This window comes from Nematolebias whitei, chromosome 11, assembly GCF_014905685.2.
Source record: "Nematolebias whitei isolate Nwh7 chromosome 11, NemWhi1, whole genome shotgun sequence".
Lineage (NCBI taxonomy): Eukaryota > Metazoa > Chordata > Actinopteri > Cyprinodontiformes > Rivulidae > Nematolebias > Nematolebias whitei.
In genome coordinates this window covers 20,675,009-20,699,658 of record NC_056508.1, presented here as the reverse complement: position 1 = coordinate 20,699,658, position 24,650 = coordinate 20,675,009, and the positions used below count along the sequence as shown (strand labels likewise).

The following is a 24,650-nucleotide window of genomic DNA, read 5'->3' as shown; positions in this document are numbered from 1 at the left end:
TAGTAGTCGAGGGGGGACCACATCAAAGGGGGAACCAGAAGGTTTCAAGCTGCACATGACCTGCTCTAGAGAAGATAGAGTGATGGGTTCAAAATGGTCAAAAGGAGCTACAGGTTGAGGTGGGATGGATGGGTCATGAGTTGGAGGGGAAATGAGAGCCCGGGTGGTCGCAATTTTTTCCAAAAAGAAATGTAAGAAGTTGTCACACAGCTCAGTTGAGGTATCGAAATTATGACTTCTAAGTCCAAATACCTTTTTCTTTGTACTTAGATGGTACTAAAGTTTCATTTCATCTGTTCCCTCAGCTGAACATGACTTGCACTCATTAAAAATCACTATAAATGTTGGATCGTATACCCGGATTATTGAGCATGGACTTTGTTGTTGTCACTATATTGTTTGTTGACTTAAACTTTCCGGCGCTAGGACCCATAAACCTTGAGGTTTTGGGCCCAGAAGCGGCACACTTCCTCTTCAGGCCTGGTTTCCTCCCCGTCATCACGAGAAGCTCCCGTCAATGCGTCTGGAACTTCCTGTTTACACCCGGCACATAAAAGCGTTCGCCTCATAATTTAACTTCGTGTCCTAATGCATGCTCAGTAATCAGGTAGAAAAATCTAAGAAGGTTAAATCCGGTCAATCCGTCCAGATGACCTGACTTAACCTTGTTAGATAACTTTATGTGGTTTAAATAAAGTTGTGTTTAATGCTTGTCATTTGGCTTTTCTTCTGAAAGCAAAGTAAAACTTACAAAACGGTAGTAAAATTGAAGTTTACCGTAATAAGGTTGTAATAGCTGAAATGTAAAACTAACCGGAAGTGATCTTTTAACGCGCGCCTTGTTACTACAGTAAAGTTTAGTCGCGGCAGTTGTTAAAATGGTGTTTTGAAGCTTCCACCGGATGTGTGTGCTTATCGTTTGGAGCTTGACGCTCCTCCGGCTCGCTCTGTTCTGTGATCATGGCTACACCGGACCTCACCAGCCATGTTTGCTAATTTAAAACCCAAAGGTTAGGGCAAGTAGTTGTTTATTATTTATCGCTGTGTCATCTTCGCCCGCACACCCGTTAAGACGGAGGTCTAAAGTCGTCCGCGCCTTCGGAACCCCAAGGACTTTCGAAAGGTTGGGCTGCTTTGAGTGAAATTCGAGTAAAACTTTGGATGGTGGCGGTGTGGGAGGATGATGCTCTGCAGAAATTACAGCATAAACACCAACTTCATCTGGCTGCTAGCTAACGGTTAGCCCGTGAACAAAAGGGAGAGCGGCTTCGTTTCTACTTTGTTAGCGCGTTCACGTTAGAGCCTGCGGACGAACCGGCTGCTAGTTCTCATTCACTCGGTTCTTACGTTTCTTATTTGCAACATGGGTCCGAACCAGCGTGCTGACGGTACCTGCTACCGGGCTACACGGCTAGCATCGCAGCCTACTTACTCCGGATCAACGTTATGGATGCTATTAGTTAGCTTCATAGCTTGCGCTCGTTAGCCAGGTTCTTTTGTGATGTTCCAGCTAAATAACCTTGGAGCTGCAGCGGAAACGCGTTCCGCTCGCTGTTTTCACGCCGACGAGTCAAGGGGGATCTCTTTCTTGTTCTGAGCTCGTAACTCACGGTAATAAAAGCCCGTCGTCAGCCCAGCCGTCTGCCAGGGATGCTCGGTTCATTTAGGGGCACTGCTAGCGCCTCTAAGCTAACGCGGCTGCCGTCGCGACGGCCTTGTCGAATTAGGAAATCAAGTATCCCGGAGGACTACCGGGAACAGAAACACCTCTCGGGTCTTTGTGGGTGTTATTTATTCCCATCCATCTCTCCATTACTAGCTGTGCTCCCAGTTAGCTGCTACTAATAATGCTACGCTGAACCGTGGAGGCTGCGCTGCAATGAGCGGCTCTTTATCCGCCGTCATGATGAGCTCCCACCGTACGTCCCGCCGGTCCATTAGCTCGCTGCGGCCTGATCCGCTGCTGCGACATTTTGACGGTTGTTGGAGGATGTGGCGGTGTTTACACGCTGCAGCCGCCCAAAACACTCCGTGCAAAGACTGCTCGAGGAAATGGCACCCGTCTGTCTTCACGATGTAAATTAATTAAAGTGTTGGTGGTTCATTTTCTGATCGGGCTTTTCTCGATTGTTGCACCATCTTGATGGGGGATTATAATCCGGCTGCGGAGTTCTTAATTTTGTGTTTTGTCTGTCCCCTTCAGATGGACTCCAATAATCATTTCAACTATGGCACCCACTCCTCACCAAACTCAGGATTGAAACTGTCCTCAGGGGATTCTCTTTACACTAACGGGTCCTCCATGAGTTTTCCTCAGCAGGGGAAGAGTGAGTATTTCTGTCCTTCAGCTGTGCTGACGAGTGATGGATGGATGCAGAGCTGCAGCCTTGACAACAAAGATGCATGTAATACCTTATACTAATAGTGTGTATGCAATAAGTCGCTTTAGAGAAATTACCTAATGCACTTTTTTTTTTTTTTCATAATTAATGGTTTTAGTTCGGAGCTGCAGATTTGTGACAAAAGGGTGGCGGCAAAGGTCAAAATAAATGTTTACAAGACGGTGGCGAGACCAGCTGTGTTGTATGATTTGGAGACAGTGGCACTGACGTAAAGACCGGAGAAAGAACTGGAAGTGGTAGAAATGAAGATGTTGAGGTGGTTCTTAGGATTGAGAGGGATGGATAAGATTAGGAATGAGATCATCAGAGGTACAGCACAGGTTGAACAACTGGGAGATAAAGTTAGAGAGACCAGACTGAGATGGTTTGGACATGTCCAGAGGAGGGACAGTGGGTATACTGGTAGAAGGATGTTAGAAATGCAGCTGCCAGGAAAAAGACAGAGGAGATATATGGATGCAGAATGAGATGGAGGAGAACTTGCTGTGGTGACGCCTGAAGAGGGAACAGCTGAAAGAAGAAGATGCTTGTTGCAGCACTGTGGTCTCTTTAAGTCTTTGCTCATTTCTATTCTCATTTTTTTAACCAGACTGTTTAGGATGTTTTCCTATTCTGCTTTATATCTTTAGGTTTTCTTTCACTACAGCTATGAAAGTCACTTAGTGAGTGCTCCCTAGTTGTTCATATTGTCATAAGGATACTGTTTCCCCCAAACCATACGGTGATAGTATAACCTAGTTTAGCAACAAAAGAGTTTTACCAGTGCAGGCCTTTTCTAATATATACTCTGTCCTTGAATTTAACAGATACAAATGGCGAAATGAATGTGAATGGCGTCACTACTGTACTTGGGTCGAGTGTACCTGGTTCCCACCCACCGTCGTCAGCTCCATATCCACACATGAGCGGCCGCCACCAGAGCAGCATGGGCTATGACTACTTGTGGGGAGGACACCCTCAGTACAGTCCAGGCATTGGCACATCCCCGGGGCATGGGCTGCACCAGAAGCAGCCTACACCTGGGATGGCGCAGCCTCAGTCACAGCACCTCTTCCAGGGTCAGGGACAGTACCAGCTGAACGGGGCTGTCGAAAGCTCCCGCCAGCCCCCTGTAACAGGCTCAGCCAACATTCCTCTGACGGGGAACCAGTACTGGAGCAGAAGTAACCCCAGCACGCAACAGATGAGCTACGATTCCCACAGCTTGTATGGCAGCTACCAGAGTCAGGCACATTCTGGTGTCACACCATCGCAGCATCACCAGCAGCTGTCACAGCAGCCCCTCCATTCCCACCGTCAGCCGCACCAGCAACCGCAGCATTATGGCCTGTTGCCGAACAGAATGCCCCTCTATCAGCATCAGTCCCATCGCCCATCCACGCCATCTCCACAGCATCAGTCAACACAGCAGTCTCAGCCTCAAGGACAGGCTCAGATGATGCCCCTAACTGCCCAGAATTTGACTCCTCCACATGGCAGCCCACAGCACCACAGTGTTGGCAGAGGGAGCACCAGCAGTCCTCTGCCCGCAGGGATGTCGCCAACACCAATCAAATCACCATCAGTACAAGATAGCGGATCACCCAAGAGTCACACCAGGGAACGGAGCCCCCATGTCACCAGTGTGGGGATGTCTTCTCCAGTCCACGGTAACGTTTGTTTTTCCCTCATTTTAATTCTTGTTTTCTCTGTTTTTGAAACGGCACAGACTGTTACAGTTGTGCCATAAAGTGGTTAGTTCTTCATTTTGACATTGTTTCATTGCGGATCCTGACTTCCTGATAAGTCGGATCGTGCTATTCTACATCCCATTTCCTGCTTTTAATGCCAGAACTTGAGTCATGCATGCCAGTCATATGGTTTTATTTCTCCCCAGTCATATTTGTTGTGGCCATTTCTGCTGATGAGCTTGTTGAAAATACGTTTTTCTAATGTTGCACATTTTTTGTTTTACACAACAGTATTTCAGTTGTGACGTCTAAACAACAATAATAATACAGGCTGTTAAATTACATCTAAATTACATGTTTCATCATTTTGCATGTGAACAACTAGTTTTCGCTGGCACCATCAAAGTGGTCGACCCACTATGACACAGTGCTGCTGATAAGACTGAGTTGGTTGCAGCTCTTCAGAGAAATATTAAACATTTCAACAAAGAAGAATCTGTCTAGAGGCCCTGACTCAACCTTGTTACATTTATCTCCCTGTATTATTGAGCATGCATCAGGACATACCATAGTTAAATGGCACTTTCACGTCCAGTATTTAGTCAGTGCTGAGAATTATTGGATTAGATACCTGGATTGAGCATGAACTTTGTTGCTGAGTGTTACAAACTTCGACCAGCAGGTGTCGCTGTTTCACCGTCTATCTATCTGAAAATAATCATCCAAAGGGTTTGTCAGTGGCAGCCAGGCCTGCTGAATATTTACCTCCTGCTGCTGAAAGGTGAAGGCAGGCATTAAAATTTTTTGCCCATCTAAGCGTGTTTTATTATGTCTGTCTGTAAGCAAAGTATCTCGTGAACAGCTGGACAAATTTTAACTAAACTTCCAAGAAAACTATCATCAAAGATGCATCTACCACTGATTAACTTTTGGAGTTTGTGCAATTTAAGATGCCCACAACAGCTAACTCACATTTAAAAAAACAAAAATGACTATAATTCACTTATATAGATATCTAAAATTGTGTGGTAGTTGCTGAGAGGTTATTTATTTATTAACCTTTATTTATCCAGGCAAATCCCATTGAGATCACAGATCTCTTGCATGGGAGGCCTGAGCCTGAAGGCAGCCTAACAGTAACACACACTTTTGAGTGTGAGCTCTTGCAGTATTGCATGGGATTCTGCATATCAGTAATTTTAAGGTTTTACAACGGCTACAACTCTTCTCAACATGAGATGATCTTAGTCTAAAACTGGCATAAAAGAATGCAGGTGATATACGTTTTGTGAACAAATGCTGGGTCTTTAACTTTATTGTTTTCATCCAATTATGGTATCAGTTGTAATGAATACAATAATCATTTGTTACCGTTATTTTTATTGTACTTGAGGGTTTTTTAAGAATAGTTTTGACTTTGTGAATCTTTTTTTAGGCCATTCGAGGGAATCCATCAAAGAGACTGACACAAGCTATAATGGCAATGAAAGGGCACTTGTTGCCCAGAGGTCTCCAAAACCGGACAGTTATCAACCTAAAGCCCCCTCTGTCCATGTGAGTCCTCAAAGTGATCATCGTCTTTGCTCAGATCAGCCAGCAGCTCCACGTCCAGGAATGACCTCCCCCGTCAGAGATTCTTTTGTCTCACGTCCCCCGTGTGCATCATCTCCTCTCTCTGCGTCAAAAGTAGGAACCTCGGTGTCTCTAACAAAAGCCTCCACACCATCGGGGGTCTCTGCTTTGTCTGGATCTCCCACATCTGCACCTGTCGTTTCATCCTGTGACGTTGAGCCGATGCCTCCACAAATGTCAGGACCTCACAAGATGTCCTTTGCTCCATCTGCAGTTGCTTCTTCCAGACTTTCTTCACCTCCTCTGACAGTACAAGCCCTCAGACCTTCCACTTTTGCACCTGAAGTATTCCCAGATACACCCAAGTATCTGCCAGAGGAAGCCTCTTCTTCCCTGCCTGTGGCTCCTTCAAAGCTGTCAACATCTCTTGCTTCGACTGAGAGCAGTTCTAGACTTGCAGCAGGTTCTTCAAGTCCCTCAGTTTCCTCTTCATCCGAGTCTTCAGCTCGTCAGGCAAAGTCAGTACTGCCTCCTACAGCCTCTGGACCATCTAGAACTATTTGTCCTCCTGCCTTAGTCTCTATCTCTTCTTACGCTGCACCTGTAACATCTCCAGAGAAACACATGGTCCATGGGTCCAAGGTACCTTGCTTCCCTGATGCACCTGGAGGGCCTCGTGAAAAACCTGCTCCCCCAAGATTAATACCTACAACTTCATCAGTGAGTACAAATTTCACATCTCTTCGCGTGGCTCCCCCTCCGATGTCTAAATCTGGATCTTCAACATTACCTGGCTCCTGTTTACCGACTTCAGCATCTCCTGCATCGCTGACTCCTTCAGCCGGCAGTAAAGTTTCTGAACCTGCACCAGCGTCCTGGTGTCAGACGTTCACCCCTCCAGGTTTTAGTGCAGGTCTTTCGGCTGCTTCTGCAGCATCAGCACCACCAGGGTTGGTAGCCTCACCCCGCTGTGCAACCCAAGACATCCCAACAGTCCGACCTCTGTTTACCCTACCTCCTCGAACCACTCAAGCCTCCAGGACTGCACCCATGTCCAACCCTCCTGCCTTGGTGTCCGTGCCTCCGGTCGTAATCAAGTCTTCTAGAGCTGTCCACAGCTCTGACTTCAAACAGCATCTTCTAAACGCCATCACTCCTCCTGTGCAGATGCAGTCGTCCCCCAAGTTGGAGCATCACGGTCTCTGCAAGGACAGGAAAATGGTGGAACATAAAAGAAATGAAAAAGCAGAGGAACACGTCCCTCAGCTTGATTCAGGCGTAATAAGAACATCACAGGTCGAACCGACTGACGCTAAGACATCAGAAACCTGCTCGTACAAACCCCTCCCTGATCTCCCAGGAAAACCCTCACAAACCACAGATAACCCCGGTACAAATCTGAAGAACACGCCACCGGTTTCTGAGAAGCACCACGTGAAGATCAGTGTCGTCTCAGAGGCAGACGACTCCTCTGGAGAGTCGGCTTCACCTGTAAAATCCTCGAGGCTGCCATGTGTGAGCGATGAACAAAGCTTTGACAACTCTCATGCTGCCTTTTATTACAAAGACAGTTCAACCTGCGACACCCCCTCTAGATTAAATATGAGCTCTGTCTTGGAGAAGACCTCTCTTTTAAGTGGAGATAGCTTATTTTTAGGTGACTCCACTCAGTTTGACACGTCTCAACTTGACAGCACTTCCTGTAACAGCACTAGAGAGAGCAGCTTTTCTGTGGACGAGTCCAGAGACGACACGTTGGACTTGACCAGGGAGGGGGAACCATCTGAGTCGGAGAGGACGGGCAACAGCAGCCAACTTACAGGAGGCTCCATGCTGGAGTCCTCTTTAAACATCTCTCAGACCGAGGAGCCTCCTGTCCTCTCAAGTGGTGTGTCCCACTCATTTGTGTCACCTCAACCAGTCCATCAAGGTGCAATTTTTAATTTTTTCTTAGATGCAACACTTTGTTTAGTTATTTTATAACGAGAGAACGTTCTCCAAATACATGGAGCTGTAAAGAAAGATAACTTGTTGTGTTCTTAGTCCCACTCTTCTGAGACGGTTTGTTGTGGTTCTGACAGGTCCTGAAGCAAAGCGGGAGCAAAGTGGACACGATACCCCAGACTCCATTAAACGCATTATTATTAAGACCACCACTAAAGAGACAGCACCCCCATTTTATAAGATTAAAGAAGAGAAATGTGTGGCCTTCAGTACCCCAGCAGACAGCTCCACTGAACACCCCCATCAAGCAGTTTCTGAGCCGACCGTGACCCCAGGGAAACCACGCAGACCTCGAGTTTCAAAGGTTATACTGATTAAAACCACAGGTTTGTAAAAGTCCTATTTGAACTCGTTTTATATGCTCTTAAAGCAATATTAAGTTTGAACTAAAACTTTTTTTTGTTGTTTTTTTAGCTCCAGAGAAGTCCCAGCGGAGGCCACGAGTTAGAACGCCAAAAGCGGAGAAAATAAAGGCAGACGACGAGGGAGGAGCCCAAGAGAGGCGAGCCCGAGGCAGAAAGAGGAAGCCATCTCTCCAGGTCCATGATCAAGAAACAGCCGGCGTGTCGGGGGAGGCTGGTTCTCTCGCGCAGGAAGTCGATCCGATAACGGCTGCGATCGAAGCCGTCCTGGCCAACGCCTCCATCATCAGCACAGCCGTCGAGAAACCCAAGAAGAGAAGGAGGGTCAAAAAACGAGTTCAAGCGGGAAACGCAGAGACCGCACAGAAACAAGACGCCAGAACATCTGCTGATAACGTCGATGAGAACGATGACGACAGCTCCACTGCAGGTGATGATGCTGGTTTATATTGTTTTTGTATGGACTCGGTGCTAATGAATATCGTGGTTTGTTTCTGAGCCTGTTTGTGTTCATCTAACAGGAGAAACGAACAGACGAAGGGTCGCAACAGAAGAACAGGTCCAGTTCCCTCTGCAGCACGGGTAACTAACTGTTTCCATCGGTAATAGTTGTTCAAGGCTTCAGGAATCTGTTTTATTTCTGCAATTATAACTAAATAATTAACCTTTTACATTGATCTAGTCTCTGAAACAAACAATAAATGTTGAAAGTGAAGAGTGTTTAGCTCCACGTTCAATGAAAAAGCTATATTTTAAAGAAGAGTAGAACAAAAATTATGAAGGCATATATTCGTTTAAAAGAAATGTAATATCTTTTTTTATTTTTTATGAGCTTTTTTCATCTATAAAAAGAACGTAGAAGGCCCTAAAGTAATCTTATAAACACAAATATTTCTGCCTTATGTGTAGCTGGAAGAGGGAGATCCGTGTGAAGAAAATCGAGAACCGCATGAAGGGGGAGACCTGGTATTACACTCCTTGTGGAAGGAGGATGAAGCAGTTTCCAGAAGTCATCAAGGTGGATCACACACCCTGAAAGCCTTTGTAAACTAATCTGTAGTCTGTGATTATGGAGTCATAACGCAGACTGTTTTTTGTCTCCCAGTACCTGAAGAGACACTCGGACGGCGTGGTCACCAGAGAACACTTCAGCTTCAGTCCACGCATGCCTGTTGGAGACTTCTATGAAGAAAGAGAAACATCAGAGGTCTGAAAACTCTTTTCTTCTGTTTGGAAGTTTCACTCTGAAGGGTTTTGATCAAAAACCCATTGAGTTATTCTTGTGTTTTAGCCAAGATTTGTTTCAAATGCCTTCTGGTGACTAAAATAGATTTTGTGTTCCTGTTGTGTTACAGGGCACAAACTGGGTTCTTTTGGCTAACGAGGAAGTTCCCTCTATGATCATGGCCATCACTGGGCGGCGCGGTCGACCTCCGAACCCAGACAAAGAAAAACCTCCCACGGTTCGAGGCTTGAAGAGGGGGCAGGCTCGCCGCCCTGGTAGACCTCCTAAAATCAAGACGGTCGACCTCCTCAGTAAAGTTGATGCCAAGCTGCTAAAACGACTCCAAGCCAAGGGTGAGTTCATGTCGGTTTGAAGATTTGTTTCGTCGTTTGGCGTTCAGCTGACTGCTGCTCGGTGTCCTGCTCTGACAGAAACTCTTACAGAGGAGGACAAGGAGAAACTGGCCAAAATCAAAAAGAAAATGAAAAAAAAGGTATGTCAGACTGGTTTTAGTGACAAATACTCTATTCACATCTTACACTTATTTTATTTATTCATTGTTTCAGGCAAGAATGAAGAGAAGAGAGGATTTAAAGATCAAGAAGATGAACGAGGAGAAAAAGAGAGCCAAGGTTCAGGGAAATCTTAACAGCCGAAGCTCTAAAATAATTTGCTTCAATGTCCTCAGCTTCATTTCTTGTTTACATCCAAGTTTGTTTGTTTGTTCATTTCTTTGTGGGCTTTAGCTCGAGTTAGACGTCCAACTCCAGGAGGTAAAGACAGAACCAACAGACACCGCAGCCCCACAGGTCCCAGGCTTAGAGTCGACGGCAGAGCTGAAAAAGCCCGGTCGCAGGAGGTCGGTGAAAAGTGAAGCCGCCTCACCCGTCCAGCAGGCGTCTGCAGAGAGGGTGGTCCAGAGTAACCGGGCGGTGAGCGCTCGGAGCAAAGCCAAGGCCCTGGCTAAAGCCCAGGCGGAGGCAGAGGCGGCAGCTCAGGCCGCTCTGGCAGCAAAAAGAGCAGCAGAGCGACGAGCTCAGGCCCAGAGACGTCTGGAGGAGCGGAAGAGGCAGCAGCTGATCACAGAGGAGCTGAAGAAGCCCACAGAGGACATGTGTCTCACCGATCACAAAGTGAGCTTTCAGTTACACACAACTCATTGTTGTCTGTTAAAAATGGTATAAATGTGTTGATTTCCCGGGAACTTTCCCTCCACCAGCCGATGCCCGAGCTGTCCCACGTCCCCGGCCTGGTTCTCTCTGGAACAGCGTTTGCTCACTGTCTGGCTGTGGTCGAGTTCCTGCACGGTTACGGAAAAATAGTTGGTCTTGACGTACCCAAGGACGTTCCCAGCCTCGCTACTCTGCAGGAAGGTCTGCTCGGTCTGGGCCACAGCCAAGGAGAGGTCCAGGACCTCCTCATAAAGCTGGTGGAGGCAGTTCTGCAGGATCCAGGCCTGCCGTCTTATTATCAGGTGTGTGATCACGTTTCAGTGTTAACGTTAGTAAATCAACAGTTGGTGTTGATAAACATCATAAATGTAAATGCTCCCCCCTCTGATACTACAGTCGGTGAAGATTCTTGGAGAGAAGCTGGTGGACTTGGAGCTGACCCGCAGCACCGTCTCAGAAGCCCTCCGTATTTACCTGGAATCCCACGGTTATGAGACGGAAGTTTGCAACACACTGAGGACCAAAACCTTCCACGTCCTGCCTCCGGACACCAAGGCAGCCATCCTGGGTTACCTGGTGGAGGAGCTGAACAGCAGCAACATTGTGACAAAGTGAGGCTCAGAAGCTCGTATCGTCCTTACATCTCAATAGTTTGCACTTTGCAACATTTGTGACTTTTTTTTAATTTAATTTTAGCAACATTGACAACACATTAGAAAACATGACGACCTACAGGAAGAACAAGTGGATCATCGAGGGAAAACTACGCAAGTATGCCCCCCCCCCCCCCCCCCTTCAGATTCCAGATAATTTCCCAGATTTCAGACAATGACTCTGGCTGTATTCTCCCTGCCAGGCTTAAGGCGGCGCTATCACGTCGCACAGGGCGCTCCGAGGAGGAGCTGTGCTTTGAGGAGAGGAGACGCAGCGCCAGAGTAGCTGAAGAAGAGAACCACAGTTTGGAGGAGATCCTGGAGAGAGGAAAGCTGCGTGCACGCAAAGAAGAGTCCAAGCTCAGTGAGGTGTGTGACCCCTCGAGTGTTTCAGAGTTACAGTTTGGTTCTTCCTGCAGCTCATTCTCATTTTCTTTCCTGCAGAGTGAAAGTTTGACCAACGCCAGCATTCCTGAACTTGAAAAACACATTGACAAACTAACCAAAGTAAGGCTGATGCAACTCACACACAGTACCGTATTTTTCGCCCTATAAGTTGAAGTTTTTTGCATAATTTGCATGCCCTGCGACTTCTACACCGAAGCAACGTATTTATGGATTTTTTTCCCAGCTTTATAAGCTAATTTTTGGCTGAGCTGACGCTTTCATTCATTCTGACTGAAAATATAGACCACTACCATTTTCAGCTGCTAGATGGCACTCGAGTGGTGTGGCATGCCATTGTGTCATGTAATAAGTAAAAGTGGCTATTAATGACACAATCTACTTGCCTTAGCCTGCCTCCTTCGTCCAGCTCACCTGGAGCAAACATCAAATCAGCTGCATTTCACGGCGCCGCCCCGGTGAAATGCAGCTGATTGACCAATGAAGTGCGTTTATTAAATTCAACTAAGATACATTTACTATAATGTTGAGCAAACAAATAATTGTTTTTAATGTTAATCTTAAGTTCTTGTTAAAGTTCTCATGCACGCTCCCACGGCCTCCATTTGGCAACCAATTGATTTTTGGCACAACACCACACTTCAGCGCTGACGCATAATAGATGCGACGTATTTATGGATTTTTCCACTTTATTAGACATATTTGGACTGATGCGACTTACAGGGTGGTGAGACATGTACGGTGGAAAATACGGTACTTTAAATATATATATATATATATATATACTTTATATAAAGATATACTTTGTATTAAATGTGTTTTTTACTTTGATCGTTTACAGCGCCAAGCGCTTTTCCGTCGAAAGCTGCTACAGTCGTCTCATTCCATGCGGATCATAACGCTTGGTCAGGACCGGTACCGTCGCAGATACTTGGCTCTGCCTCACCTGGGAGGGATTCTGGTAGAAGGACCTGAAGAGCTACTGAGTGAGTTTGGGAGTGAAAACATTTTTAAACTTACCACACTCTCAACTTATTATTATGCAATATCACGTGTGGAGTTCCTCAAGGCTCTGTACTTGGACCAAAGTTATTTATTTTATATGTGAATGACTTAGTGAATGTATCAGGACTCCTCAAATGTGTCCTTTTTGCAGATGACACCACATTTTTTTGTTTGGGTAAAGATGTAAAACGGATGTTGGAACTGATGAAGACAGAATTTGATAAAATACAAACTTGGTTTAAACTTAATAAATTATCATTAAATTTAGATAAAACTAATTACATGATATTTAGTAACAAAAAGAAAACTGTTGATGATCCATTTAAAATTGAGGGTGTTGAGATTTGTAGAGTTAATGAGATGAAATTTTTGGGTGTAATCATTGATGAACAGCTCACATGGAAAAATCACAAATTCTGTAAGAACAAAAATATCTAAATCTATTGCAGTACTATACAAAGTCAGGGAATTATTAAATGATAAAGCCCTGTACTTGTTGTATAACACAATCATTGTTCCACATTTAATCTATTGCACTGATGTTTGGGGGAAAGAGTGTAAAACATTTACAAAACCTATTTTTATTTGACAGAAAAGAGCTGTAAGAATTATCACCAGAAAGCATTACAGTCACCCATCAAGCACATTATTTCATCAACTGAAGTTATTGAAGTTCCATGATTTGGTAGATTTCAGTATTTTATCAGTTATGTATAGGGCTCAAAATAACACATTACCATTAAATATCCAAAGAAATTTTGTTAAAAGGCAAAGTTGTTACAATCTTAAGGGGATAGAAATATTTGTCAAACCAAAATTGAGAACTAGTCTGAAGGGAAGGTCTACCTCAATCCAAGGAGTTGGATTGTGGAATGGTCTAGAGAGTGATGTAAAAAATGCCAAGTCAATGTGTACATTTAAGAAAAAGATCAAAACTGGATTGTTAAAAAAATATATATATGAAGTAGCTTAAAGTGTGTTTTGTATTAGAATTAGAAAAATTAAAAAAAGTTATTCATTTTGTTCTGTTACTTGAAAATTATTGTGATTGAACTAATTGTGTGGAAAAAAAGGGGCAGATATAATATTTTTTTCTTCTTCTGCTGCCTTTCATTTTAAATCTCTTGTATTTTTTATATTGTTATGAAATTGTTTTGTATTTTTTAAAATTAATAAACTTTATACCATACCATTATTATAAAAGCAGCATTTTCTTTTTGTCTTGCAGCTTCAGGTGATGTCCTCGTTGCTGAGGTTCCTGTGACCTTCCTTAAAAGGGAGCCCAAAGTTGAAGAGGCTCCTACACCGACCCCACCCCCACCCCCACTGTCTTCTTCTCCATCTTCGGCCACACCGGCACCGGCCAAGACCCTCCCTCCAGAGGAGGACCCCCTCCCTGGCACCGCATCCCTCATGAGCACGCAGCGAGGCCGCGGGCGCCCTCGAAAGATCAAGCCTGAAGTCGAGCTGCACCTCCGCACAGCCAAGATCCGCCGCCGGCGTCGTAGTAGCATCAGGTCTGTGGGAGAGGACGGTCCGGGGTCACCGAGCGGTGGCTTGTTGGACCTCACTCAAGCAGCCTTCAAGAACTGGCTCAGCCAATCACAGGAGGCGGCGACCAACGGGGTGTGCTCGACAGCAGGGGACGGTCCGACTGGTAATCCTCCCGAGGAGACGGTGAAGGAGCTGGCAGAGAAACAGGGACAGTGGTTCAATCTGCTCCCCAAACAGCCGTGTGACGACGACTCTCTGACAGAGCCCCAGGTGGCCACCTCGCCGAGCTCACCCCCCAAACTGCTGCCGCAGGTGCTGAGTGCTCTCCCGGCACTCGCTGCTCCACTCATGCAGGTTTGTCTGCAGAAACACGATTCACCTGTAAAACGTTTGAGCGTGATGTGATTAAAATCTTCTCTCCTCAGCCGGACCCACTGTTGCCGAGCCTGGTTCCTGCTGACCTCGTGGTTCCTGCAGCACCACCGGACATCAGCCACACAGGTGCTGCACCTGAGGGTGCTCCTCCCGCAGCCTCTCAGACTCCGCCAGTTCCCATTCCTCCTCCTCCTCCTGCTACTCCCGCCACCCCCGTCAGGCCGGGCCGCAGGCGCAGGCGAGGCAGCAGAGGCAGCAGCCCCGCCCGCAGAGGATCTCGAGGGGCCGCCGCCAAACGCCGCGGCCGCCCACCCAACTCTGCCTTCCAGGAGCTGGAGCAGCAGTTCTTCACACAGCTGGTGGTCAAGCCCATACCTGCATGTAAGTAGCTCCTGATTTCAAGCTCACAGATCGATCCATTCTCCTTTTCATTGATCTGAAACCGAATCCTTCCGTTTGGTTTACAGCGATGGTGCGTGGGTGGTGGTGGATTAAAGATCCGGACGAACTCTATGGCACTTTACAGTCCCTGCACCCGCGGGGCATCAGAGAGAAGGTGCTACATAAGCATTTAGCAAAACACATGGAGAGCTTAGTGGAGATGTGCACCTCCCCCATCCAAGGTGAGTGAACCACACCCGTTTTGAGCACGTCCAGCCTTACCCATTCTGAACCTCCCGTGTCGTCGTCATCTAGATCCACTGTTCGAGTTGAAGCCAGACGAGAAGGACGTGCTGCTGGAGGCGCTGCAGCAGCCCTGGCAGGTGCAGGAGAAAGCCATGGAGACGGATGTCAGCGCCCTGCAGTGGGTGGAGGGCCTGGAGCAGCGGGTCGTTGCTGCCGATTTACATATGAAGGTTGAGAGAGAATTCACTTTCTTATAAACTGTCCCAGAGATCTGTTTCACGAGTATCTGAAGTCAAACTCTGTTTATGTGTTTTCAAGTTGAACGATGTTTTAAAGTTTATTTTCAACGTTTCTTTAAGGCCCTTCCTCAGGGGGCGATCAACGAGGCAGAGATGAGCACAGAAACACCGATGCCTGAATTTCAGGTAATCTTTTAACGGATCTGAAAGGGGAAGCTGACATGTCCAGACGCGGTCGATAAGTTCTCCTTCGTGTTGTTTCAGCCCTACACAATCCCAGACCCCGACTCCACCCGCGACGACCTTCAGTACTACGAGCACGACGTCGACCCGCGGGACGACTGGATCGTGCGAACCAAGAAGGAGTGGTCCGGCCTGCCTCGCATCGCCACACACCCGCTGGACCTGGCCATCTTGCGGCTCGCCAACCTGGAGAGGAACATCGAGAGGCGCTACCTGAAGGAGCCGCTCTGGAACCCAGCGGAGGTGATGCGTCTGGCTCCCCTCACCCCCACACCTGGAGAGGAGCACCCGATGGACGTGTTCAGGTGAGGAGGACAGCTACAGGAGAAACAGGTGTTTCTTTCTTTATGTTTAAACTTGTTCAACCTTCGTACGTTCCAGTCTGGAGAGTGAAATCACCTCTCGGCTCCGAACGTGGCGGCAGGCTCTGGACCGCTGCCGCAGTGCTCCCCAGCTCTGCCTCTGCTTGCTTCAGCTGGAAAAGGCCATCGCGTGGGAGAGATCCGTTACTAAAGTGGTAGGAAGTCTGTCAGTAACGGTTCAGCTGTTGTTTCACACAGCGAGCTCAGAGCTGTATCAACCTCTGCTGCCTTCTGTGTTCTCAAAGACCTGTCAGGTTTGTAAGAAGGGAGACAACGACGAGTGCCTGCTGCTCTGCGACGGCTGCGATCGCGGCTGCCACATGTACTGCCTGCGGCCAAAAATCACCCAGGTGCCAGAGGGAGACTGGTTCTGTCCAGCCTGCGTCTCTAAGGTCAGAGCCTCGTCTGGCTGCTCAGGTCGAAGAATCGCGTTTGTGCAAACTTTTCGCTCACTGCTCTGTTTCTGCGAAGGAGGGAGGCGAAACTCAGAGCGCGTCCAAAAAGCGCTCCAGGGTGAAGAAGAGAAGGTACGAAGACAACAGCTCCGATGACGAGGCATCGAGACGACGCAGCGGTGGCATGGCGACGCGACACAAAGAGACCGCCGCTCCTTCATCATCATCAACATCATCGTCATCCTCCTCCCGTTACTCCGGAGAAGGAGGCGGCACTAAACGACGACGCATGACGACACGCAACCAGCCCGACCTCACCTTCTGCGAGTGAGTTCATCTCTTTAGACTTCCACACACACAATGATGTCATCGTATCAAATCTTATACAACAGGGGTTTTCCTGCTCTGATGCAAACGTTCTGAGTTCTTGTGTGAAACTTCACGAAGCGTTCACACTGTGATCCATTTTTCTGCATCGTTCTCGTTCCACAATTTTTGTGCTATTTCAACAAATCAAAAATCAAAACGTTCAGCTCTTTCAGGACAATCCTGCTGTGACTCTTGGGATTGGTGCAACTTTAGCTGTTTGAAATATTTAGCCTTTTCTGTCGTATCTTTCCTCATAGAAAATGAATTGAACATTTTCATCCTTCAGATCTTTAGATCTGTTTACAACCTTTTACTGCTCCTTTCACATTTTGTTCTGCTTCGGCTTCTTTCAGCTTCCTTGTGCAAATTTAAACTTTTTCCAGCTACTTTCAGCTGTTCTGTGATCCTTTCAGGTTCTTTCTGCTAACTGCAACATTTTTTGTGCTTCTTCCAACTTATTTCTGATAGTTTCAGCTGGTTTTACTCCTTTCGGTTTATTTCTGCAACTTTCAGCCTTTTTTTTTTTTTTTTTTTTTAGATTTCTGCTACTCTTTAGCTGTTTTTATGCTAATTGTAGCTTTTTCAGCTAATTCCACATTTTCTAGTGCATTTCAAATTTTTTCAGCCTAATTCTGCAAAACTTGTGTTCTCCACTTCCTTCTGGTACCTCAAGCTTCTTTCTGCATTTTTAGATACTTTTGAGCTGATTTATAATTTCTGCATTTTTTTTTTTCAGATAATTTCCACTTATTTGTGCTCACTTCTAATTTTTTCAACCTAAATGGGCAAAGTGTGTTCTTTCTGCTTTCTTCTGCTAATTTAAGCTTGTTCTACCTTTTCAACCACATTGCAGCTAATCTTTAGCTGTTTTAAGAGAAATTCAAGTGTTTGGTGGTTATTTCTGCTACTTTCAACTTAATCAACTGCTTCTTTCTAACTTCAGCTTTTTATTCTCTATCCAACTTTTTCTGCTATTTCAGCTACTATTTAGCTGTTTCATGCTAATTATTATTTTTTTTAATCTAATTCCACATTTTTTTAGATAATTTCAGCTCATTCCATTTCCTTCTGATAGTTTAAGCTTCTTTATGCTTTTTCAGCTACTGTTCAGCTGGGTTTTTTTTTGTTTGTTTGTTTATTTTTTTGGTAATTTCAGCTTTTTTAAACTAATTTCCTTATTTATGGGTTAATTTCTGTTTATTTAAACCTAATTCAGCAAATATGTTTTTTTTCTGCTTTCTTATGATAACTTGGGCTTGTTCTTCCATTTCAGTATGTTTTTAGCTAATTTCAGCTGTTTTTCAGCAATAAGCATTCACACTGCATTTTCACAGGAAATGCCGTTCCTCTAGTTATTATTATTATTATTATTATTATTATTATTATTATTATTAACCCTTTGTGCTTGATTTCCCTCCAGGATCATTCTGATGGAGATGGAGGCTCATGCAGACGCCTGGCCGTTCCTTGAACCCGTCAACCCACGACAGGTGCCGGGCTACCGCCGCATCATCAAGAACCCCATGGACTTCCTCACCATGAGGGAACGGCTGCTGCAGGGAGCGTAAGAGAAACAAAATCACCGTTAGCTTTTAGCTCGGCTTTTTATTTCACTTTGAATTAAAACAAAGTAAAATGTAAAAGTGCGTGTACAAAATGTTCCACTTTTACATTTGAAAGTGTCCGTTGATGGTTTTCATACAGATGTGTGCTTTGGAGGAAAAAAAAAATCAACGGTAACAAACAAAATAATTTCCAACACGTTCGTGTCAACAAGAGAAAAAAATCTCCATACAGATGAAACTTAGATTAAAGAGTTAATCCCACAAAAATAATTAAAGTACATAAACTTTAAACTTACTGCAATGCCCTTTTTAAATCATCACTTTGTAATAGAAAATACAGAAGTTCATTACTTTACATAAACTGTATACTATAACTATAGCTTAGAATGTAGCAGTAATAAAAAATATGAAAAAAATAATGCTAAAATATTATGGTAATTTAATAAAGATGACATCAAGATTATGATTTTTTAAAATTTATTCTGTAATCAGATGATTGTATCTAATCCAAATGTTCCACGATTTTAAAGAATTTGAAGCATTAAAGTCAAGTTAAGTTTTTATTTTTATTTTTTTCCTGTACTTATTGTCTAGCACCATGAAAGGCAAGCGATCATGTAATTGCCTCGTCTGTTAGCAAAATATCTCATGAACCAGTGAACAGATGTGAATGAAACTCAAAGTAATCATCAGATGTGATGATTAACTTCTGGAGTCGATCTCGTTGAAGAAGATTTGTACCAACTCAGGCTTGAACTACATTTGACAGATACTGAGCTTGTTTTTGTTGTGCTTGTAGCTGAGGGTCCTCCCTAAAACCTACTCTGAGGGCTAACGCATCATGTGACATCTTATTTTACATGTGCATTCTTTCAAAGAGCGCTAGTTTCTTTTTAGTTTATTTCCTCTTCGTCTGTTTTGATTTTAGTTTTTGCCTATCGGCAGTTCTTCCCTCGGAGCAACGTTTTCTTTATTTCTCGTTTTCCTTGTTGTCACTCCGGTCTTCTCCTCCGTCCTGTCTCAGGTACTGCAGCTGTGAGGAGTTCGCCGCGGACGCTCAGCTGGTCTTCAACAACTGCGAGCTCTTCAACGAGGACACGTCGGAGGTGGGGATGGCCGGACACTCGATGAGGCGTTTCTTTGAGAGCCGCTGGGCGGAGTTCTACTCAAACAAGGACAAATAGGATCCTGCAGCGACCGCCACGAAGGGGGCGGGGCTCCAGACTTACTGTTGGTGCTGTCCCCGTCTCACACACACTCTCCATTACCGCTGAGACTGCCTGGAGCTCGTTCCAGCCTCGTGTATTATCTCATGTATAGGTTTATATGTATAGACTTCTGGCTCTTTGTCTGTTATCGTTTCCTCACCCGGTCGAATCTTTTCTAAAGGCCATTCCTGTTTCAGAGTGAGAACGTGTCCATCGTCACCTTCAGCCTTCCTTGTCTCCTCGTCTTCACCTCATTCCCTGTTTGCGCTCACCTGCCACGGCGAGGTCTCCGGTCGGTCCCCGCGGACGTGGCCTCGAGTATTTTAGCTCTCACACTCACGCCAACGGTCAGACTGATCACCTTCCTGCAGCCAGGACCTCCTCAGCGCCACAAAAAGGGTCCAAACCCGCCGCAGCACTCGGACCCGCCTCTCACCCGTTCAGTGGAAACGTCGTGTGTGTTCTTCTGCCTAGAAGTAATTTTTCGGCTCAGTATATTTTTTATTAAATATTCTATATATAAATATAAACAAAGACTACACTAGCTGGGATTATTTAATAGCAATAGCTTGTAGTGAATGTGTACAGATGTTCTATAGAGATGTTTAGACAATTTATGAGAACGGCCAGTCACACTTACAGGAACCTGTTGGACCGTCACATGTAGATGTTGTATAACCTCCACTTAAAGTCACACACACACACACACACTCTTTTATGTTTCTCCCACCTGCTGCTGCGAGAAGACACTGGTTTCAAACGTTAAAGATCTTTAGTGTTGGATTTCCTGTGAAAAGCAGATGTTCAGCTTCTGATCTGGACCACCTAAAGGGCACTTCTGTAAATATTCTGGACACGCGGCGACGATTCTCACGCTCCGCTTGTTTTAAAACGTCAGACACAACGATGTGCTGCTGGAAGGGTTTAAACTAAAACAGCTGGCCAGATGAAAACAAAGGCGGCTGCAGTCGACTGAAATCTTTTTAACTTTAAAAGGAGCGTCGCCCACGATGAAGCAGCGGACTCGTTTCCGCCTCACATTCCTCCGTATGATTCCTGAGCTGTGGCCAACGTTTGACGTGTGCTACGAAGGTGACGGGACGACTCCAGTCTGGATTTTATTTAAACTCGCTTCTTACACTGAACTACTTTTCTTTGCTTTGTTTTTATTTTATTTTTGTTGTTGTTGGTGTTCATAAAAATTAAAATTAAAAAAAGGAGAAAAAATAAAGACGACGACCAAATGTGGTGTTAAAGTGAATTTTTAATAATGTACAGTTTTTGGTGACTTTAAATTTCATCCTTTATATTTTTTAGGGCCAATTCATGGTTTTTAAGAGGAGGTATTACAAGAGTCTGTCGTATTACGGTGATGTAACGCGTGTGCATCTGTAGAATGTACTGTGAGTTGAATAAAAACATCTTGTAGAGACTATTTGTTTTGCAGACGAGTATTTTTTACATTAATTAATTTCTCATGTCTGTAACCCCAAATGTTACGACTTCCTCCGGCGCTCCCATCAACGGAAAATTAACCAGAAATGACATTTTGTCTGAGTTTACGAGGACTTTCAGGTTTTGGTTCCAATGAAGTACTCCAATAATTTTCTACTCATGGTGACTGGCATAAAAATGAAGATTTATTTTTTCTTTAAACTTAATGATTAGCACTTAGCGCAACATTAATGTGCATTCACACCTGACTAAATCAGCTGAAGTGGTGGAGGTGGTTCTAAAAACAAAGTTGAGTAGCTGGGGCGGCCATCTTCAATGAACTAAAAGTTAATAGTTGTAGAAGTTCATCTAATGATGACTTTTTTTAAGAGTTTCACTCATTTGTCCAGTTTTGAGTTGTTTTACTAAGTGTTGACGTGATGCCTAAAAATGGACGAGCAGAAGGAATTTTCACCTGGATTCAGGTTCGTCTACGTCTGTAAAAGGAATCTGCATTTAAAGCAGAATTACTGTTGGAATTAGTTGTTTTCTAGATTCTTCTTAAAATATTTCACCACACACAGATGAACGAGGCTGAGCTCACCTGAGACCGTAGGTTCCACCTTATAGTCCTTTCAAAATAAAATATGGCCGAATCACTTCCTTTGAGTCCCGGCAGGTTTTTATCTTGTTTTTTTGTTTTTGTTTTAATCTTTTAATGTGTCTTGGGGAGTGGTGGCGCAGAGGTTGGAGAAGGTGAGCCTGTGATCAGAAGATCGCTGGTTCAACTCCCGGTACCGACAACATAAAGAATGAGTGGGAAAGGTGAAGGACCCTCACTTGCCCTGCTCTGGGCCCTTGAGCAAGGCCCTTAACCCCCACCATCTGCTCCCTCGAGTGCCCTAGTTTGCAGCTCTCTGCTCCACACAAAGGGCTGTGGTAGCTCGGTGATATCAAGAAGGACATCCAGCGTAAAAACAATCGTCAAGACTTTGTGTGACTTCATGCGCTGTGGTGACCCCTAAAGAAGGGAGCAGCCGAAAGGAGAAGTGGACAAAGGTGCTGCAATGAGCACGACTTGGAGCACGTGTTGTGAACCAGTCTCAGCTACTACCACACCAGATTTTAGCTAAAGGTCTGTAAATTTGATTAGGTTAGAGCCATTTTTATGTTTGTTAAAATCGCTTAGCTATGGCAGCCATCTTGAACTGGACTGACTGTAAAAGTTAATCAGCTGTAGACGTGCATCCGTTGATTGCTTTCGGAAAGTTTCATTAAAACTTGTCGAGTAGTTTGTGAGATATTTTGCTAACAGACAAACAAAAAACGATCACCTTTCATTTTCAGTGGCGAGCAACTTGTGTGGTGATTCTGGGAGCATCCTTTTCCCTCCATGCTCCTGCTATGACACCAATGTTTCAAGAGCTCCTAATTATCCAGATGTTTGTGTTCCAGATGTTTGTGTGTGAGGCTCTGCAGCTCCCTGTGAGTCTGTCTGAAGCACACGCTGCTCCAAACATCCTCCCATCAGCCCCAGCTGTTCAACACTGGTCAACATCTGCACCTCTTTTAAAAGTAAAGCTGATATTTTGTGTCTGTGTGTCCCTTTGCCCTCGGACGCTCCCTCAAAGCCCTTAGTTTGCACTTTGCACCATAGTGACGCTGTCAGCACTCTGGGTGGGTCGGGGACCCAAAAACTCCCCACGCCAGCAGGTTCCAGAGTTCGCCCCCCCAGCTCAGCCTCAGCCGGCGCCTCACATTGGGGCTTATCCTCACAAAAGGGGGATAACAGTTACACAGTCACTGGAGCGAGGAGGGGGTAATTTGTGGCATAATGGAGCAAACCTCTGTACCTCCAGCACCAACCAGTTCAAACTGGACCCGGGTCACCTGACTGAGGGACCCTAATACTGGACAGGTCAGGAGGCCCGGTTCCAGATTGCTGTCAGCATCATGAATGAGGAGGCGATGCTGATATCAAAGACAGAAAATGAAAAGCACCCGAGGTGCAGCGTCTCACGGGGCTCCATGGCAACAGCATCATGAAAGACACTGTCCCCATGGTGACCAGAGAGGGCCTTTGTGGAGACGAGAAAAAAGGCTCTCTGAAAACTTCATCCTCCACCAGAAATGAGTTCTTCAGAGTCTAGAAAGGGCAGACATGTTTGTCGTATCTGAGACGTGAAGTACAACAGATTGATTCAGATCAGAGAACCAGGTCTGGTCCTTGTTGCTCAGATTTTCTCTAATTCACATGAAAGTCAGACTGAGCAGCAGTTTCCAGATGTGTGGAGCACAACAACATAGTTCAGCTGAAAGCAGACATGTTTTATGTTATTTAATGACGTGATTAAATGTGTATTTTAGAGAAGATAAAAGTATTTTTTCTGTGTCCTGACAAAACTCCTATTTACCCCGTGTGTTCATCCAGGCTGATGCTAGGCTCTGGTGTTTTTCAGCATTGAGGCCTGTGCTATTAAATGCTAACGTTAGCACACTCAGGCACATCTAAAAATCTGGATTTTTATTTTAATTTATAACAAAAATATGTACTAAAACAAAGCTGTTTCTTCTGTGGGTGTAGCACATGAGACCTGAAGCTCGTTCGTGTTTTTCTTGATGGGATGTCTCAGAGCTTTTGAAGCTTTTGAATTTTGTGGAGAAGTCATGAACAATAAATATCTAACCTGCTGCAGATAGCTCTTTGAGCGGCTTTAGTTTGGACAAACGGAGTAAAATTCTGTCTGGAGTCACAAGCTAACGGCTAGTCTGAGTGAGGCTAATAAAAAACAAGTCTGAGAAGTTTTATAAAAGTTCATGCAAACATTTTAACATCTGTTTTACGTTGCATGGTTATTCCAACAAATTAGTGAAGCAGAAGTGCTACAGCTAGCTGCTGCTGTGCAGCTGTGATCTGTTCACCTCTGATGTTAAAACTTGTCTCGCAGATGTGAGTTGGAAAATCAACGGATTTTCTCATTTGTGTGCTCAGTAACGAGGCTAATTATGATCAGCAACACAAGCGTTCAAACACCGTAGCAACATGTCTCCAAATAACAATACTTCTGAGCATGCATCAGGATACTTCTGTAAGCGTGTGAATGAATTAAGAAGATACGAACTGCCTAAAATTAAAATAAATAAACAACTTACGACTATCATGAACTTTTATGTATAATGCAGCCTTGTGAGGTTTTGAGGTAATCAGGACATTTTCAATCAAATTTCCACTTTCAGGAGTGGCCTTGGAGTTTATTTTTCCAACTTGTACATAAACACTTAGACTTCTGAATACAAATGAACACAGCAAAACTGTGTCAACCTGACAAGTACATAAAGGTTTATAAAATGGAGTTTGCATGAATCACTGATGATTTGGAGATTGAAACTCTTTTGAGATGACAACAGTTTACTTTGTTCGGGGCCTCGTTTGAACTAGAAATTTAATTTATTAATCCAGTCGAAAAAACTTCTGTTCTTCCAAGCTGAGATTGTTTAAAGAAGAATACAACAAGTAAGATATTAATTGTTGACAACTTCAACAGAAAATTCCACAAGTTTAATGCAATTATGTGCTAAACCCTGCAGGTTCTCATTAATGCTCAAGTTAATCCACAGTAGTCAGATTCGGATTAATGTCGATGATGTTTAGGTGTACTCAGAGAGATGCAGTCTCATCCATGGAGGAGCCCTAAGATAAAAATGACTGTTTCCAAACTATGTTCTTGTGTACATTTATACTTTAATCTTTAGAGTATTATCTTACCCATAGCACAGCACATTTGGTCTTGAGTGATGTTGCGTGGAAATGATTGAAGCTGTTTGCTTTGTTTTGTTTGGGTGTGTGTGTGTGTGTGTGTGTGTGTGGG

The 24,650-nt window shown here is 44.8% G+C and overlaps 1 protein-coding gene across 1 annotated transcript; it reads left to right on the top strand.

Annotated features, from left to right (window-relative positions):
* The first annotated feature begins 1,058 nt into the window (after positions 1-1,058).
* baz2a (bromodomain adjacent to zinc finger domain, 2A) lies at positions 1,059-20,713 on the top strand. Its single transcript, XM_037684738.1, has 30 exons — positions 1,059-1,123; positions 2,204-2,327; positions 3,209-4,051; positions 5,508-7,574; positions 7,726-7,974; positions 8,063-8,440; positions 8,532-8,592; positions 8,920-9,028; positions 9,116-9,217; positions 9,366-9,588; positions 9,667-9,728; positions 9,802-9,867; positions 9,982-10,368; positions 10,455-10,709; positions 10,804-11,018; positions 11,104-11,178; positions 11,264-11,429; positions 11,505-11,567; positions 12,307-12,451; positions 13,699-14,318; positions 14,390-14,720; positions 14,807-14,962; positions 15,036-15,196; positions 15,326-15,391; positions 15,470-15,753; positions 15,830-15,965; positions 16,056-16,202; positions 16,282-16,532; positions 17,995-18,138; positions 19,164-20,713. Exons 2-30 carry the CDS (start codon positions 2,204-2,206, stop codon positions 19,321-19,323), a joined length of 8,046 nt encoding a protein of 2,681 aa, XP_037540666.1. The 5' UTR covers positions 1,059-1,123; the 3' UTR covers positions 19,324-20,713.
* The last annotated feature ends 3,937 nt before the right edge of the window (positions 20,714-24,650 follow it).

Bases quoted from the DNA above. Each gene is read 5' to 3' on its own strand.
- baz2a (XM_037684738.1), top strand. From the start codon at position 2,204: ATGGACTCCAATAATCATTTCAACTATGGCACCCACTCCTCACCAAAC. The intron at 9,218-9,365 runs GTCTGAAAACTC...GTTGTGTTACAG, and splicing joins AAGAAAGAGAAACATCAGAG to GGCACAAACTGGGTTCTTTT. The intron at 15,966-16,055 runs GTAGGAAGTCTG...GTGTTCTCAAAG, and splicing joins AGAGATCCGTTACTAAAGTG to ACCTGTCAGGTTTGTAAGAA.